We start from the raw sequence: 19,592 nt of genomic DNA, 5'->3' as shown, positions 1-19,592 counted from the left end.
GTGCTGGCACTGGCAGAGCGGTTCCAGCTGCATGGGGGATTATGGGTAGGGAAGACGACCATTTTTTCCCATTGATCCTGCATTGAACCGCCACTAGGTGCTGCTTGTATCCTGGAGTGGCCTGATGAGATGCCGGCTGGGAGCAACATTCTGGGATGCTAAAGTGAGCCCTGGCAGCGCAGCTCTGCATCCCTGGGATGGAGATTAATTATTGGGCTTGGGATTCGGATATCAGGTGGGTAAGGCGAGGACAGTGACCCCTGCAAGTGGTCTCCCTGTTCTCTACCCCACCTGCCATACCCTAGATATGCCTATGATTCCAAGATAGGCCTGCTAAAGAATTTGGGCTCAATCACTGTTCAGTGAGTGAGCTGAGGAGTATCACAGGCAGCTCACAGGTCAACAGGATATAGACTTGAGCAACATGGTACCTCGTGATAAATAGTGTTATGAGGACACACACAGTACTATCCATGGCTGTACAGGCAACAGTGATACTTCTGTAGTACAGGCTTGGTTCACGTTCTAAATTTTAAAGTAACAACCAAAATAAAACAGCAGATAACATTTCCTTGGTATGTTTTGATAATTCAGCAAGGTTGAAGAACAGCAACAACTCATATTTGGCTGGACAGTAAAAGATTATTCATCACTGGGATCAAGAACATTACCCTGATTAACAAATCCTAAGAGAATTCTATGAAATACATACTCGTATGGAGGACTTTTTTTGAGTGGTAGCTGCGCTGGGTGGGTCACGTCTCCAGAATGGAGGACCATGGCCTTCCCAAGATCGTGTTATATGGCGAGCTCTCCACTGGCCACCGTGACAGAGGTGCACCAAAGAAAAGGTACAAGGACTGCCTAAAGAAATCTCTTGGTGCCTGCCCCATTGACCACCGCCAGTGGGCTGATATCACCACAAACCGTGCATCTTGGCGCCTCACAGTTTGGCGGGCAGCAACCTCCTTTGAAGAAGACCGCAGAGCCCACCTCACTGACAAAAGGCAAAGGAGGAAAAACCCAACACCCAACCCCAACCCACCAATTTTCCCCTGCAACCGCTGCAACCGTGTCTGCCTGTCCCGCATCGGACTTGTCAGCCACCAACGAGCCTGCAGCTGACGTGGACATTTTACCCCCTCCATAAATCTTCGTCCGCGAAGCCAAGCCAAAGAAGAAGAAGAAGTGGCCAATACCAGAGGTCATTCAGGTGAATGGAGAAAAGTGTAGGGGAGAGATCAGAGTTGTGTCTTTCACTCAGAATGGTGGGTGCCTGAAATGCATTGCTAGAGTTGGCGGTAGAATCTATTATGGTGAGGATATTTAGGCACATGGATGTAAGAAAAATGGAGGGTTATGGGCTGTAAAGGTGGGAAGGGTTGATTGATTTGGGATAGGATTACATTGGATGACATAACAGTTTGGGCCAAAGGGCCTTTACTGTGCTATAATATGTTCTATGCCATTGTACTCACGCAATTTCTGCACATGGATGATTCATATGGTAGTTGCTACAGAGTAATGAACCATTGTTATTATACGACTCATCATAAGGACATACCCCAATGTTTGTAACTTGCAGCGAGGATCTTTCAATGCAGTGGACAATATTCGCAGTCCTACTTCACCTATTCTGTTGTTGCTGACATTCAGCTCTTGCAATGTCTGGTTTATTACAAGCACAGAGATCAGTTCCTCCCAGCTTCCAGTTGAGAGATTATTATTGCTCAATCTAAAGAGATTAAAAACAGTTAGCCTGTGAATTTGAAATTAAAATAATTATTTAATAATTGGCAAATAACATCATATTTACTTTAATATTAAATGTGACTTTTAAATTAGACTGAAAGAAATTCTATACATTCTAATTTTGTGAAAGCACCGAGCATGTGTTTTAATCTAAAAGAATAAGATTTCTTCCAATAAAAAAATAATTTTAAGAACAAGCAAGATAATTTACTATAATGTTTGAAAGTGACTAATAGTCCCATTATACACGTGAATGGATAAGACCAGTTTTATCTTGTGTATTGGAGGCACAGGGGAGACTGCGGATGTTGGAATGTAAAGTTGAGCACAATCAGCCTGAGGAACTCAGCAGGTCATGTGCTTCAGTGTGAGAAAAAAAATAGTCAACATTTTGAGCTGAAGCCCTTTATCAAGACTGGAGAAATTAGAAAATTATTTTTTTTTAAATCTGCTTGCATTCACCCTATCTATACCCTTTATGGTGTGTGACAAAATATGTTGTGTTTTATATCTCTTGGTGCCTGCCACATTGACCACCGCCAGTGGGCTGATAACGCCTCAAACCGTGCATCTTGGCGCCTCACAGTTTGGCGGGCAGCAACCTCCTTTGAAGAAGACCGCAGAGCCCACCTCACTGACAAAAGGCAAAAGAGGAAAAACCCAACACCCAACCCCAACCAAACAATTTTCCCTTGCAACCGCTGCAATCGTGTCTGCCTGTCCCGCATCGGACTTGTCAGCCACAAACGAGCCTGCAGCTGACGTGGACTTTTTACCCCCTCCATAAATCTTCGTCCGCGAAGCCAAGCCAAAGAAGAAGAGATATGATTTTGGGAGATAAGCGTGGCAAGTTTTTTTTTAGTATAGGTCACACTTCAAAACAGATCTCATTTAAAATACTGGAGCTCTGCTGAATCTAGACAGTCTGGCTCTGAGGGGCTTTGCAAAAGCTTTGGGGAGTGCCCAAGGGACTTCACTAATGGATTGTTGTTTTGAAAAGCAACAGATGAAAGAACTCGAAGGATTAGGATGGGAGTCGCAATCTGTCTGAGTGAAGGTTGCTGTTCTAAGAGAGTCACATGGTTTTGCAAGCAGAGAGAGTCAAACAGTTTTTTTTTCTCTGAGAGAGAATTCAGTTCAGCAGCAGCAGCTGGGACTGGAACAGGACAAGCTGGCAAGCTTGTGGAAAACCCCCATTTGGAAGATGGGTTGTGAGTTCTTAATTCAGCCTGGTCAAAGCCCTTTTGGTTCATGCAAGAGGAGAGGACTGGCTGCCTAATGTTTCACTTGAAATAAGAGAAACAAAAAGGAACTCTGTGGAGACCTTAAAGAAAGAGGTTATCATCTGGAAAACACAGATGGGGCAAGTTTCTTCAGCAAGACACTGACTTGGCTGATTAGAATAGATCAGTTTGTGTCCTGTGAATGACACATCTCTCCCTGAAAACTGACAAGAACCTTCCTAATCAGTAACCATTTTCCTTTCAAACACCAAAGTCTGGTGAAATTCATAAATGTTAAATTCTGTGTATAGTATAAGAATTGCCTGGAACCAGTGAACTTGGAGGAATGAGAAGCGAGATTGAACTGCAAATTAAAGAACTTTTCTGAAGTTATATACACATTACCTACACGTGCGCTTAGAATTAGAAGGGGGTTATGTTAGGTTAAGTAAGTTAATAGTGATAAGTTAGAGTTTGATTCTGTTTTCATGTTTAAAGGTAATTAAAAGCAACTTTTGTTTAAGTAATCATTTGTCTTGGTGAATATCTATTGCTGCTGGGTTTTGGGATCCTCTGGGCTCATAACAAGTGGCTCACCACGCAGCAAGCAAACTGGCTCCAGCAGTTGCGGGCAAGTCCGCAGGTAGTAGCATTCACAGGAACTCTCAGTGCAGGGCAAAGCCTCAGACTGGAAGCCAATGTCACTTGTCCCATAGGGCACAAGGGTCACTGGGACAAGCACAGGCCTCTTAAGCACACGATTTTGCATTAGTAAAGGAGTTGAACTGAAACTCCACTCAATTCAGCGTGTTTCTTTCACTTGTAGTGGTGACAGCCACACCTTCATAATTTTGTATACTTCTATCAAGTCTCCCCTCGTTCTCTGATGCTCCAGGGAATTCTTTATACCAGTTCCTCAAGTCCCAGCAATATCCTTGTAAATTTTCTTTGCACTCTCTCAGTCATATTGATATCTTTCTTGTAGATAGAAGACCAAAGCTGTTCATAATACTCCAAATTTGGCATCAGCAATACTTCAATAACTTCAACATAACATTCCAACTCCTGTATGCAATACTTTGATTTGTGAAAGTCAATGTGTCAACAAATTTCTTTACAACCCTATTTATCTGTGATGACACTTTCAAGGAATTATGTATTTGTATTCCCTGATCCTTTTGTTCTGCTGCACTCGTCAGTGCCTTACCCTTTACCATGCAAGTCCTGCCCTGGTTCGTCCTCCAAAGTGAAAAACCTCACACTTGTCTGCATTAAATTCCATCTTCCAGCTGATTCAGATCCTGCTGCAAGCTTTGGAAGCCTTCCTTGTTGTCCACTACACACCCCATACTTAGTGTCATCTGCAAATTTGTTGATCCAATTTAACACATCATTGATATAGAAGAAAAACAACAAAGGTCCCAGCACCAATCCCTGAAGCACACCACTAGCTACAGGCCTCCAGTCAGAGAGGTGATCAAGGAGAGACTAGATGCAGCTGGGTGGGCTGAGGGTGGGGTGTTGCAAAAGACAGCAGGAGAATCCAGTGGAGAGATGAGAGTGGATCCAAAGTAAGGGATGAGAATGGGCAGGGAGATGGATGGGTGTGGATGGAAAAGTGCACGGTAAGGAAGGCGGGTTGAGGTAAAGCAGAAAGGGTGCAAAAGAAAGGTGAGAACTCATTATCTGAAAAAAGAAATTTCATACCTTTGGGGTGTAAAATGCCCGAGCAGAATTTGAGCTTTGTTTCTCTAGTTTACACTGGGTATCACTCTGTCAACGGGGAAGTCCCATGACTGATAGCTCTGTGTGAGAATAGGGAGGAAAGTTGAAATGCATGCAGCTGGGAGCTCGGGACAACCACTGCGGACAGAACGCAGAGGCCCTGCAAAAGGGTCTCCAACTTTGGTCTCGCTGATGTAAAGAAAGCAATATTGGGAGCACCAAATGCCTGCTTCACCCTGTAAGACTCATCTTTGTCCATCAAGTGATACCTCCATCTGGATTATCAAACCCACGTGGGGCCTCTGTCCCATTCCTGCCACCCTGTTCTCTTTACATTAGCTTCGACATATCTCTAGTGACATTAAAGTACTTTGGTATGAAATGTCGACCAACCATTGTTTTTCATCCACTGAAGCTCCTTGCCCTGCTGAGTTCTTCCAGCAGATTGTGCTTTTTGTTGTGTTATGGGTACGTGCTAAATAAGCCTGCTATGTGTGCTCAGTGCCAAGTCACACTAAGATAACAGGAGAATAAAGTTGAAAGTGAAAATTTGAACCTCCGAATTCAGCCCTTACCAATAGAGTGTGGCGGCCCGCCACCACGGAGATCAAGCCGGCACATCACGCGGCGTGCATGGTAGTAAACAGCAGCATAACACAGTGTAACATGTCTCTTAACATGGCGAACCAGCGCAGTTGAAAGCAGGAGCAGTACAAGACCAACAGCCCTAAAATGGCGCTGGCCAAGCTGCCCAGCTAACAGAACAATAACAGGCTGGGAAACAAGGGTATTCACACACAAGAATGTTCCCGTCTGCTGATGTCAGCCAGTCAAACAAACGGTGAGAACTCCAAGTGTAAAAAGAAGCCTTTCCAGCCTCAATAAATCTCAGAGCTTAACCTTCCACACTGCGTGTGTGTGCGTGTTTCTTTGTAGCAATCAACTACAAGAGTACCATATCTCACCTTTGTTTTTATTTGCATAATCCTGGGCAATAATTTACCCCAATATAGTTTAGAGATAAAGATGACAATTATCTGGGTGAGATTAGTTAAAGATCACAATTGTATTACTTGGGATTATTTGCACAGCTGTTAAATAACTGCCATTCTGTAAAAGCAGGTACCAATCTTGGAAGGTTCTAACCTTTGTACATTAAATTGTTGATTAGTAATCATTGCAAATAACTGTATGGAGTGTTAGAAATGTGTTACCTAAATTTAACATGAAATTCGGTCAAAATTACTTTCAAAGTTTAGCACCACTACCATTGCTTTATTTTGCTATATAAGGAAACATTTGTAATTATACCTGCAGAGTATTTCACCTACTTCAGTTTCTGTAGTTTGCATCGAGGTTCCTTCAGAGATGCAGACAATATACATATCCCTCGATCTCCCAGATGGTTACCACACAGGTTCAGGTTTCTCAGCATCCTATTATTGCTCAAAATGAAGGACAGGGCCTCACAACATTTATGCGTGAGATCATTTCTTTCCAGCCTGTGCAATGGAGAAGGAATAAATATTCTTCAAATTGTGAATAATTAATTCCGACTTCTGTGGCCCAGTAATGGGATTCTGATGAAGCATTGAGAAGTTAGTAGATTATTAAGATTTGGGAACTCATTTTGATTGCAGCTTCCAATAAAAGGTTTGTTATATTTCACTGATCGATGGCTCATTTTTCTTTACCAAATGTTGCTATGTGGATAACATTGGCTAGGCCAGTGGTTCTCAACCTTTTTCTTTCCACTCACATACCACTTTAAGTAATCCCTATGCCATCGGCGCTCTGAGATTAGTAAGGGATTGCTTAAGGTGGGATGTGAATAGAAGGGAAAGTTGAGAATCACTGGTCTAGACCCAATTGTTACTGAAATATTTTGCTTGAGAAAAATTGTCATTGGCCCATTTCCTTTTGAGCTATGAAACTGTGCACATAACGAGTCAATTGGGTACAATTTTCAAACTTTTTCTTTCCACCCACATACCACCTTAGACAATCCCTTACCAATCCAAGAGCACCGATGGCATAGGGAATACTTAAAGTGGTATGTGAGTGGAAAGAAAAAGGTTGAGAACTGCTGGGCTAGGCCTTTGTTACTTTATTACTGAACATAAGAAAGAAATTAATTGATGGTTTCTTTATTAAATATCCAAGAAATTTAGGACATGACAGTTATTTCAATTGAATACAAGATCTGATTATTTAATATCTAATCTACAGGCTTGAAAATACAAGCATTTTCAAATAATCTGCATTTTAAATTAAATAACAAATACTTTGAATTTAATGCCCAGAAAGTATCGCAAATATACTTCAATTCAGAGAACAAGATTGATTCAATGTACAAGTTGTGTAAGAGACAAATTAGATGGAGCATTATGGTTTTCACTACTTACTCCAAATTTTGCAATTTACCATCTGGATGTTTGAACACTTGAGATAATATTTTGACTCCAGAATCTCCCAAATTAGATCCATTCATCCTAAGGGGAAAAAAATTGTAAATAAATTTGCAATCCATCTGCAACATTTATCAGAGATACTTAACACAATAAGTACTGTTGGCTTCTAGAGAAATAGAGGAAATAGGAGCAGGAGAAGGCCATTCAGCCCTGAGCATGCTCCACCATTCAATAGGATCATGACTGAATGGTAGAATGATTTCAGTAACTTCATCTTGTTTTCTCTCCACACCCCTTGATCGCTTTAACCTATAGGAGCACATCCAACTACCTTTTGTCTATTTTGAAACATGTGATTATTTTTATATACTCGTTCCATTATTATAGTGTCTGGAATATCATTCTGGCTTTCCCTTGAAGGTGTATAGTGAGAATCAACAGACAGAATCCACAATTAATTATTAGTTGATGGAAAGATTCAGCAGAATTGCATTGTTTTTCAGCAGTTGTGGTAAATGTCACAGATATAGCAGTATTACTTGATAAGAAGTCAAATTATATTTTACAATTGAATGAGCCAAGAAACAATACATATTAAATGTTTATTAAAAGCAGTAAATGCTGATAAAGCTCAGCCAGTCAGCATCGAAAGAGAAAGAGAGACAGAGTCAAATATCTCAGGTCACTGATGTTTACCACAACTCTACATGTATTTAACCCTGAACAAATTACATCAAGTGAGAATATAAGTGTAGAGCTCGTCGAAAGAATCAAAGTCTTGTTGATCCAAACCAAGGCTTTTATTAGCAAAAGACAGGAGCTCTTCACAGGTTGCCGACCAGTCCGGAATGATCCGACCTGGCTAGGGACACAACCCTTTAAGGCCCAGACAGTAGGCACGGCTAAGCTCTCAGCCAATCGCTGTAAGCACAGTCTAGATACTGTAACTATATACACTATATACATTGGTGATAGATCTGTACTATCACAATAAGTAACCAATAATTTTTTTTGTGGAAAAATTAAAGGAAAATCAGAGAAAGAGATACCAAGAAATAATAAATGAATGCTCAGCTTTTGATGCAGTTTCAAAGAAAACAAAATGATCAAATCACAAAGAACTACAGTCTACAAATTAATGTCATCGGAACAGGCCAAGCAAATAATGTTCTTAAAAATTACATAAAAGTTTCAGATACTTTTAACATGATCAAAATATCAGGTACAGATAAATACTTTTAATGAAACTGGTTTAATTTTATGAAAGATAAACGTTGCCAAAGTATATGTTATGTGCTATTTTCCTACTTTTTATTTTGATGTTCACTATTTAGTCATTGTCAACTTTAAGAAAGAAAATTATATTATGATAGTCACAACTTCAGGACATATTTAGTTTAGTTTATAACTAAAGAGGCATTTTGGAATTATAATTGTTTTGGTAAAGAGAATGCAAAAGTGAATTAATTTAGAAGCAAAGTTCCACAAAAAAAAGTGCAGAAAACTTAGTGATACTAACATTTTGTACTCTCAGTACCACACTGAAAATTCCATGGACTAACGTGGGAAGAGCATTATAAAACTCCATCAGTACTGTTCTAATGACATCTACAAGAGGTGGTGCCTTAAAAAAGCAGCCTCTATCCTCAAAGACCCCCACCACCCAGCCTATGCCCTCTTCACTTTGCTACCATCAGAGAAAATGTACAGGAGTTCAAAGACAAAGACTCAGCGGCACAAGGACAACTTCTTCCCTGATGCCATCAGGTTCCTGAATAATCAATGAACCAAAGACACTTTCTTACTTTTTGTGCTCTATTTTTGTTATTTATATAATTTAAATATAATGGTAGTTTATATAAATGTTTGCACTGTGATGCTGCCAAATTTTATGAATTGTTCGTGATAATAAATTCTGATTCTGATGATGCAGTTGCCTCCTGCTAAAATTCATTGCTCAATCAACTAGCCTCTCTGGTGAGGGGTTTTAACTTGGTCCAAATTATGGGCACTAATTCTCTGTGGAGTAGTAGCCACTAGGAATTGTGCTCAGGCTATTCAAACTGGATTTGTCTCCAGCATTGGTTTTCAAACTGCTCCCCTAAACTTTGCCGCAAGTTCTCTGTGATTTGTACGGGATTGCTTATGTGAATGGGAAGGGAAGGTTGAGAACCACTGCTCTAGACCCAATTGTTACTGAAATATTTTGCTTGAGAAAAACAGTCATTGGCCCATTTCCTTTGGAGTTGTGAAACGGTGCCATAATGAGTCAATTAAATATAATTCAATTCTCATACCATCTTAAGCAATCCTTTACTAATCACAGAGCACTTACGGTTTCAACAGAATCCTGTGTTTTACCACTTATGGCATAGGGATTGCTTAAGATGAAATGTGAGTTTGGGGGACAGTTTGAAAACCACTGGTCTGGAGAGAAGGAAAACTTCTATTTCATCTGTCGTTTTGGAGTTTAGTCCTGGAAAAATAAGTCTCTAAAGCATTGGTTTTCAAACTTCTTTTGCCATTCACATACTCTCCGATTAGTAAGGAATTACTTAAGGTGGTATGTGAGTGGGAAGGGAAGGTTCTAGACCCAATTTTGACTGAATTTTCTTTTGAGAAAAATGGTCATTGGCCCATTCCCTTTAGAGTTATGAAGCTGTGCACATAACGAGTCAATTAGGTACAATTAAAACAGTGGTTTTTCAAGCTTTTTCTTTCCACAATCTCAAAATAAACCTTTTATACTTGTATCAGGTCAGATAAATCAAAGGCTGAAATGGAATCATTTTCACTATTGAATACTAATTGAATTAAATCTCAAAAAGGGAAGCAAGTGTCCTTACTTTAAACTTGTAAAAGAAAGCAGAGCTGGAGCCAGTCTCCGAAGCCCAATGGAAGATATTTTGTGTTCAGATAAATTGAATGTCTCTCTATTTTTATCTGATGTTTGCAAGATGAGAGCCAGTGCTGAATAATCCATATGTGACAGAGTACGATAGGTGGCAGCATCGGTAGCCAGTATCTTGCTAGACTGCATTACAAATGAATGATCATGTAGTTCGATTAAACAATGCAGAAGAGTGAAGCATTTTTCTGGAGGAAGATCTTCTTGCAATTTTTGCTTCAAAAACTCAGTAATCCTTTTTATATCATCATGTTGAATTTCACAATGTGACAAGAGTCCTTTCAGGCTTAGATCATTTGTATTTGCTCCTAATCCACAAAGGAATCTGAGAAATAAGTCTAAGTGGCCCGTGGAACTTTTGAGAGCTTCTTTACATCCCATTTTAAAGATCTGGAAATAGCTGGGTTTTTCAAATCGCTTCAGTGACTTTGGTTTGGTTGATGGCATGAAAGGATTATATTTGGAGTTGTTAAATGAAAGAAAAACATATAAGGCAGCCAAATATTCCTGTAATGCTCCATGAACGAAAGAGAACATTTTCTTTGAGTTGTTTGCATTTTCCTTTACAACCTCTTTGCATAGTCCACTTTCAGCCAGGGAAGTATCAGAGTTGTATGTTCTTAAGTTATTCTCACAGAATATAAACATTTGGCTTCTCAGCAAATCAAAAGCCATTTTTCCTAAATTGATGATGGATTTTTGCTTTGATTTAACCAATTCAGGCCAAGTTTGCTCTACACCTCTTAAATATGCCTGACGTTGTTGTTCAAGGGAAAGGATATGTACCAAAAAGTTGTTGAAGATGGGTGTGGTTGTTGTGGGTATGTAAGCACCAAGCTCATGATGTTGAAATAATTTCAGAGCATCCTCCAAATAGGTTGACAAAACAGAGCAGAACATGGGCAGGTAACATAAAGGGAATAAACTCCTTTCTTTCTTCATAACCGAAATCATTTTCTCTGCTAGGTCCCTATTTTCGTACTTCTTGCAAAAATAGTCTATCTTCTCATGGTTGCGGAATCCTTGTATTTCAGTCAGTCTGTCAACATAACAGAGAGGTATCTGCCCCATGGCTGCTGGCCGGGTGGTTATCCAAACTGAAGAGGAAGGATGAATATTGCCTCTGATAAGGTTTGAGAGCAAGGATTCAAGTGACCGTGATTCATGTTCATCGTAGCAAGCTAGCTGGTTTTCAAAATCTAAAACTTGTCTCCTTTCATCTAGTCCATCAAAAATATATAAGCATTTGACTGAATTGCTTGAACAAATGTCTCCGCAAGACTGCATATGTGGATAGCAAAACTGGATGAGTTGCACCAGGCTTAATGTCTTCTGCGGCAATATATTAAGCTTACGAAACGGGAACATGAATACAAAATCAAATTCTGAGAGTGTAGAACCGGCAGCCCACTTGTGAATAAACTTTTCAATGCACACGGTTTTACCAATTCCAGCTATTCCTTTTGTAATAGTTATTTTGTGAGGTTTGCACTCTCCAGTTGCTGGTTTTAAAATCTCTGAGTAGTTAAGGAAGTGGATTGGCCTGACGTTCTGGCCCATGCTCTGGTGCTCTAAACTTTCGTGCTGCCACAGATGTGTATCGCTTTCAATGATCCATAGATCCGTAAACTTGTTAGATGCAGCCTCTCCTCTTATGCACACACACATTTCCTTCAAAACCTTGATGTGGGTTTTTTTGAGATCCAGAAGACCATCTCCTAAAATGAAAATAAAGATCAAAAGGAAACAATTCCAGGTGTCTATTCACCCTGAATTACATGTATTTAAATGATTGAGGTTGTAAACTTCAGCAATACATTTAACTCTTAGACAGTTAAAAGAAATCCCACAAATTTAAAAAAAAAACATTTTACCTTACAATGGACAGAAACACCAGTCTGTTCATTGACTTCAGCTCAGCATTTAATATAATCATTCCCTAGAGGCTGCTGGAGATGCTGTCCTCACTGGGACTCAACACCCCTCTCTGTTACTGGATTTACTAACAGAAAGACCACAGACTATCCGGGTTGGTAGCAGAACATCGAGCACCATCATGTTGAGCACTGGTACACCTCAGGGCTGTGTGCTCAGCCCGCACTCGTTCAAGCTACTGACCCATGACTGCATCGCCAGATCCAACTCCATCAGCGTCATGAAGTTTGCAGATGACACAACGATAGTTGGCCTCATCAGCAATAACGAAGAGTTGCACATCAGGTAGAAAATCTTATGATATGGTGTGAGGGTAACAACATGAGGCTCCTCATAGACAAAATGAAGGAGATGATTGTGGACTTCAAGAGAACCAGGAACGACCACCCTCCAGTACATATCAATAACTCTAGAGTAGAGTGTGGAGAGCCCCAAGTTCCTTGGAGTTCACTTAACTAGTAACCTATTGTGGACACAACATCTCCTCACTTGTCAGGAAGCCACAACAGTAACAGCACTTCCTGAGAAGGCTGTAGCGGGCAAGACTTTTGGCCTCCATTATGTCATCCTTCTACAGGAGCTCTATTGAGAGTGTCTTGGCTGGCTGCATCACAATGTGGTGCATTTGCTGCAGAGAAATGGATCGGAAGTCAATCTACAGGATCATAAGTGTGGCAGAGATCACTGAAGTCTCCCTCCCCCCCCCTCCCATTGACATGATCTTCTGGGATCGTGGTCTGAGGAAGGCAAGCAGTATCATTGAGGACCCCTTCCACTTTGCACACTGCATCTTTCAGTTGCTCCCATTGGGAAAGGAATACAGGAGTATCGGAGCCAGCACCACTAGGCTGAGGAACAACTTCTTCCCACGGGCAATGAGAATGCTGAACGACCAAAGGAACTGCTCACACTAACCACCGAGATTCTCATATTCATGAAACAATATTTATTTATTTATTTATATAGATGAATACTTGTCCGCCATGTGTATTGTTTGTAAGTGTGTTATGTGTGCTTGTTTGCCTGCATGTTTTGCACTGAGTGCCAGAGAAATATGTTTCATCAGGTTGTACTTATGCAATCGGATGACAATATACTTGACTTGAATTCAATTTTTCAAGATTAAACAGTACTTTATCATGACAAAAATGATTGGAAGCTCAGCTGATCCAAGTATGAAAGAGAAAATCAACAGCAATGATTGATGGTTCCTGTGAGACCACATTTACACTTCAGAATGTTTACCTAGTTTTTCAAGCAGCTGAAGATTTTAACTAAAAAGGTAACACTATAAAGAGAACAATACCATTAAGAGGGAATGATTATGATCTATAAGATTTGTTCTAGATTCTTTTTCTGAGATGTGATGCTTTTTGTACTTGAAAAATTTAGACACGGATCAATAACATTATGATTAATATACTCTTCTCTCTCTCTCCCTCAACAACTATTCTCAGGAATAAAATGTCCAATCATTACACATTATTCTTACCCCTATTGATCCCATTGTCCACATTGTCATTCAAATCCAGGTTGGCATCTGGAAAGTCATTCACAGACACTTCAGGAGGATTTGTAAAAGTACATTGATCTTCATTAACGGATGCCATGAAATGTTGAACTTCATCAGCTTAACAATGAAAATAAACATCAAAAGTTTAAAGAATCTTTCTTTGCAAAAGCAAAAGAAAAAGAATCAGTCAATTTGCACCAAGGTAAAATGTTGCAAATACTATCAGAATCAATATTTATCATCAAGAACAAATCTGAAACAAAAACTAAGGTTATTGGAGATACTCAGCAGGACAGGGAACATCTGGAGAGAGTGAAGCTGGATGAATGTTTTGTGGTGACCTTTCAAAGATCATTAACTCTGTTTCTTGCTCCTCAGATATTGCCAACCTTCTGCATTTTCATTTTCTGTTTTATTTCATTGCTATTCTTTTTTAGTTATTTAGGCAGAAGTTAGCTATTGTGCATCTCTTGATCTCATGTTTCTGACATATGAATAGTTATTTTATCTCAGAAATATATATTTTTTCCAAATTACAGTTATGAACATCATTGTGACCACATTGGTACATTGTACTCTCAGGAATACCTTTGATTAATGCTGGAGAGGGATGACAAACTTAGTCAAATGCAGTAAAAACCCCTTGTATTCAGCACCTATGTGGATTGGTAGATGTGAATATGCAAATTTTACAGTTGCTTGAGACTCTTAACAATAACACTTTTGCATTAAACCTGCATTAAGAATAAATAGCTTAAAAGACAGTGCAAAATGTAATTTGAAAAAAAATCAGTATTGTAGTTTTTAATTATATTGTTCACTTTAATTAGATAATTCCTGCGCCAACATCATAATTAACCACCTCCTCCCATGTTTACAGATAATCAACAATAACCTCGCACTCAAAGTCACCAAAATCAAGGAGCTGATTGTTGACTTCAGGAAGAGAAAACCAAATGTGTACAATCCAGTGATCATTGGGGGATCAAAGATGGAGAAGGGGAACATATTTAAGTTCTTGGGAGTCACTATCTTGGAGGATCTTTCCTGGAGCCAACACACTAATGGCATCGTGAAGAAAATATGTCACTGCCTCTTCTTCCTCAGGAGTTTGCAGAAGTTTGGTATGACATCTGAAACCCTGGCAAATTTCTACAGATATGTTATGGAAAGTATTCTGACTGGCTGCATCATGGTCTGGTATGAGGACACCAATACCCCCAAGCACAAGGCCCTGCAAAATATAGTGGTCATAGCCCAGGACATCACAGGCAAATCCCTTCCCACCATCAAGAAGATTTACGAGGAACACTGGCATCAGAGAGCAGCAGCAATCATCAAGGATCTACACCATCTAGTACACACTCTGTTCTTGCTGCTACCATCAGGAAAGAGGTACAGGTGCCAAAAGACACGCACCACCAGGTTCAGGAACAGCTGCTACCCCTCCACCATCAGACTCCTCAACAACAAACTCAATCAGAGACTCATTTAAGGACTCTTACTTTTGCACTTTATTGTTTGTTTTTATTTCTTCTCTCTGCATTGCACAGTGAGTTGTTTATATTTGTTTATATGTGTACATTGTGTACAGTTTCTTTTCGCACTACCATTAAGAGGAATTCTGCCTGGCCCACTGATGTGATGTCATATATCTACTCTAACAATAAATCTGAATGTGTATTTAATATACTTGATAAGATACTAATAAAAATAAGACTCTTACTAGGCAGGGATAGAGAGACACTTTGGGAGAGTCGCCCCAACGGAAAAAGGCTTCGGCTGGTTCTTCACCCTAGGGGATGCCATTTTATTCAAACATAACTTTATTCAAACTTTATTCAAACATCTGCTGCAGGCAGGGCATGACCGGGGTGCTCTACTGGCCGAATGTTTGTTCCCATCTTCACCAAAGTTTTGCGTGTTGCTTCAGAGAATATTTACTTTTACAAGTTGAAATTTTTATTTACACTTTTGTTTATTTTTAAAAATTTATATCTATTTATTTATTTATTTGTTTGTTTCTTCTGTGGGTATTTTTTACCAGTTGCTTGGGGTTGCTGGTTGCTTGAATTCTGAGTAACGGGCATTTTACCGTGTTTGACTGAATATGGAGTCATGAGACCCAGGAGTGCTCCTCCTAATTACCCAGTTTGTTGCTGGGTAGTTCTCTCCTGTACCTTTACCACGACTTTCATGCACCTGAATGGTATAGCTGGTTCACAACACATGACCTGATTCTGTGGAGGTGTCACTCAAAACCTATTCCCAACATCACACCAGGATCTTAAGGTGGCATTCCACTGTTTGAGATTTTAAATTTATACACACAGCATGGTAATGGGCCCTTTTGGCTCACAAATTACCTACAACCCCAGCTTGTTTTTTGAAGGGTGGGAGGAAACCAGAGAACCCAGGGAACCCCTTGGCAGACATGGAGAGAATGTACAAACTCCTTACAGACAGTGCCGGATTCGAACCCTGGTCACTGGCTCTGTAACAGGATTGCACTTACTGCCATGCAAACCTTGCCACTGTGGCCAGAATACTAACATAGTGAGAAACTCTTTAGAAGCCAAATCTGATTCTGTGTTTTCATGAAACCCATTTAAACATTGCAGACAACATTGAAGATTGTAATTATTTCATACCTGCTGTATATGCTCACTTTTTTTAAAACTTATTTTTTAACGTAATAGAACATTTTAAACCTACCTTCCTCCATATCTTCTACTGGTGGATTAGTTGTGCCAGCTCCTTTTCAATGTACCTGTGACATTCAGATAGCAGGTGAAGTGCCGGTCCTCTTGCTAATTTATATCCAAACTATCTTCACAAATCACAGCAAATGTTTAAAAGCAACAGAAACATAAACCTGGCAAGATTAGGTTGGCTATCAAAATGTCTGATTGCCATAATGTTCTTTCAGGCTTTCTCAATTCCGTGTAAAGCCTAAACATTATCCAATCTATATTTTATTAGTAACTGTTCTAGTTACTACTCCCCACATTACTAAACACAAAATCCACTCACTACTTGGTCTGAGTGCCCAGAAATGCAGAAAGTAACAAACGTATCCAGATCCACCATGGTTTCCAACCTCTTAATCACTGAAGACCCCTGTGTGAGGCACTGCTTGGAACTGCACTCAGTGCTTGAAGTATGAGCTCACCAACGACTTGTGCAGCCATATCTTGAGGTTCCAACTTTTGTACTCAATGCCCTGTCCAACAAAAATCAGCATACCAAACCCCTCCTTCACCATCCTGTCCACCTTAGCTTCCATAATTCCCATGGTAGAGTTGATTATAAACTGGAATATTCTGCTTCAGTAAGTTAGCACTTTCCCAATGGTGAGAATGGAGACAGGGATCTGAAACTACCTTCAACACCAAGGGCCTTTTCATTTTCTCTCCAGTTCCTGGCTGGGCCAAAATGGGGAAGGAATTTGTGAAAAATAATTTCTAAATGTTTTACTCCAAACAGATCAATCTGGCCCACCTCTCCACATGATCTTCTCAATGCATTTACAACAACTCAGTTGTATTTAAGAATCTGTCCAGTACTTCTTTAACAATCCTGGTTTATTTTGGATCGATTACACTGCCCAAATCTGATTCCCATCTCTCCCTCAATCTGTGTAGTCCAGATTTTAGTCTTTCATCTTGGATCATAGCATATATATTAACATATAAATTTGGTTCATTCCCCTTTCAAATTAGAACGTCCATATCTGAGCACATTGGTAGGACCATTAATGGTTCCCACTTTTCCCTCAAAAATGATTGCAATTGGAGATAGCACAACATTGTGCATTGGGTAAATTATATTTATTTTTAAGTCCCTCAAAAGATATAAATTTCCTCTGTTGATCATAACAATCTTCAATGCACCTGATACCATGTCATCCTCTATTATCCAAAGTCATGGGTATTAAACTATTTTGAGATAGAGGTAATCAAACAGGGAGCAGAGTGGTAGGATCGGTGCAAGGGGTGATGGTGGGCTGTTGGGGGGGGGGAGCTAGGTGATGGGATCAGTGTCAGGGTTGTTGGCAGGCTATCAGGAGGGAGTGGGGCAGTGGGGTTGGTGTTGGGGCGGTGGCGGGCTGTTGGGCGGGAACAGTGCGGTGGGATCAGTGTGGGACCTGGTGACAGGCTGTCAGGAGGGAGTGGTGGTATGGAGTGGGGCAGTGGAATCAGTGTGGGGGCTTGTGGCAGGTTGTCGGAAGAGAACCAGTTGGTGGGATCAGTGTGGGGGCTGGTGACAGGTGGTCTGATCGATGTGGATGCCAGGGGACAACTGTCGGGAGGAAGTGAGCAACTGAGATTGGTGTGAGAGCTGGTGGCGGGCTGTAGGGGGAGCAGGGCTACAGGACCAATGTGGAAACCAACAGCGGGCCACCAGGAGAATCTCCTGACAACCCACCACCAGCTCCCAATGATAGAGGAAGGCACGCAGTATCATTGAGGAATGATGCTAGCGACATTGATCACTATTACCACCTTAAATTCAGCTTCACATATCATACCAGGGAATATTTTTGAGCCAATTTTTGGGGAAGAAGTAGTTTCATATGCTGTAAAATACTGTAACTTGTATTGCATTTAGCATGTTTAATTGCATAATGATGCTGAAACATTGCGCGAGTTCAACTGCTGATTTTCATTTGTACTCAGCATCTGATACCTCTCATGTCAGTAACCAACAATAGTTGGCCAGCACTGATGGATTCCTGTTACCCTGAATCCACTTTTACATGGTTACAATGTCCTAGTGAAACCTTTCACCATGTTGGTCACTAACTGCACCAAGATCAGGAGGGAAGAAGTGCAAATGAAGAAAATGAATTTTCAGTGACATGGTTTTTGTATGCTTGAAGTAGACAAAATATGACATTTTTAAAAATCACAAATATCGGTTATATATTTTTTTTAAAAGGTACATAGTAGGACATTTTCAAGGTGATTTTCGTGATCAGCAGTCCAAAGTCCATAAAATACACCCAAAAGTGTTCAGTAAACAAAATCTTCATTGTCCAGAGTTATTAGTCCAGTAATTTAAATATGATGCCATATTTCTCCTTTTGAAGAGAATGAATGTGAGAGGAATGATGTGGGCAAAATTAATTGTGGACTTTTCAGAAGAGAAGGATTGGTGTGCAGGGTTGATTGGGAATCTAGGGTGCTGGTGGTGAGGTGCCTGAAGATACAAGCACCATTGAAGGAAGATTGGCTATCAGAGGAAGGATGAGAGGAAAGTGGGAAAGAGGAACAAAAGAACTGACTCCGGTGAATTCAATGTCAGGGAAGCAGGAATTTTGGAAATTGCAATAGAGAGAATGGAAGTTGAGTTCAGCAGGTGGAAGGAGATCTCTAGCAGATGAAGTCAGGATCATGGGTAAAGACCCGGCGTCTTTGGTCTGGAGGCTAGGAGGATTAGGACTCAAGTCTGTAAATGGGAAGAGACAAGTTGAAGCAAATGTAGTGAAACACGATAGGCTGCAGATGCTGTGATTGTAGTAAACACACCAAAAAGCTAGAGGAACTCAGCCGGGCTTCTCAGCATCTATAGGAGTCAAAGATTTGTTGCTGACATTTTAGGCCTGAACCCTTCCTTGAGGAAATTAAAAGCAGAAAAGGCAGAAGCAGGATATATCAGAAAGTCTCAGAATTCAAAGAATGGGGGAGGAATCCAGACCAACAAAAGGTGCTAATAGCATATGACTAATCTTGCAGGATTAATGTGAACATTTCAACATCTGAATAAATCTAATACTCACATCTATGGACAACCCAGAACAAAAAATCATAAGGGTACTAAATAAAAGGTTATTTTAAAATATTTGTTAAGCTGTTGGTTTAATGATTGAAAAATTATCTTCAATTGGCATGAGATGACAGGGTTTAAGTGAATATGAAAGTAAAATATGTGCTCCTGCACCAAGCATTTCACCAGTAAAGGAAGATATCAGGCATAGATAATCTCAGTGCCAAACCTGGCCATATGTTCAAGTACATTGTGATTTTATATTTGTGCAATTCTTAACATTGAAATTTAATAACTTATTGTTCTCTGGATTATTAAATAAAGTAGTGGCAGCATTGGACCTGTCTTTGACTCAT

At 40.1% G+C, this 19,592-nt stretch overlaps 1 protein-coding gene and 1 long non-coding RNA gene across 2 annotated transcripts in view; one reads left to right on the top strand and one right to left on the bottom strand.

The window, feature by feature from the left end:
- The window catches only part of LOC138742931 (protein NLRC3-like), a 55,255-nt gene extending 39,698 nt beyond the window's left edge, over window positions 1-15,557 (bottom strand). Inside the window, exons 1-5 of the mRNA XM_069897809.1 lie at window positions 15,512-15,557; window positions 13,447-13,584; window positions 9,958-11,737; window positions 6,032-6,202; window positions 1,565-1,735 (exon numbers count right to left, since the gene is read on the bottom strand). Coding sequence (XP_069753910.1) covers window positions 1,565-1,735; window positions 6,032-6,202; window positions 9,958-11,737; window positions 13,447-13,584; window positions 15,512-15,557 — 2,306 coding nt within the window. The remainder of the gene's footprint in view (window positions 1-1,564; window positions 1,736-6,031; window positions 6,203-9,957; window positions 11,738-13,446; window positions 13,585-15,511) is intronic.
- LOC138743054 (uncharacterized) overlaps window positions 1-19,592 on the top strand; it is an 88,835-nt gene that overhangs the window by 66,288 nt on the left and 2,955 nt on the right. The gene's annotated exons all lie outside the window — the stretch shown is intronic.

The sequence above is a fragment of the Narcine bancroftii genome, chromosome 9 (genome assembly GCF_036971445.1).
Source record: "Narcine bancroftii isolate sNarBan1 chromosome 9, sNarBan1.hap1, whole genome shotgun sequence".
In the NCBI taxonomy this organism is placed as follows: domain Eukaryota; kingdom Metazoa; phylum Chordata; class Chondrichthyes; order Torpediniformes; family Narcinidae; genus Narcine; species Narcine bancroftii.
This window is presented reverse-complemented; position numbering and strand designations above follow the sequence as displayed.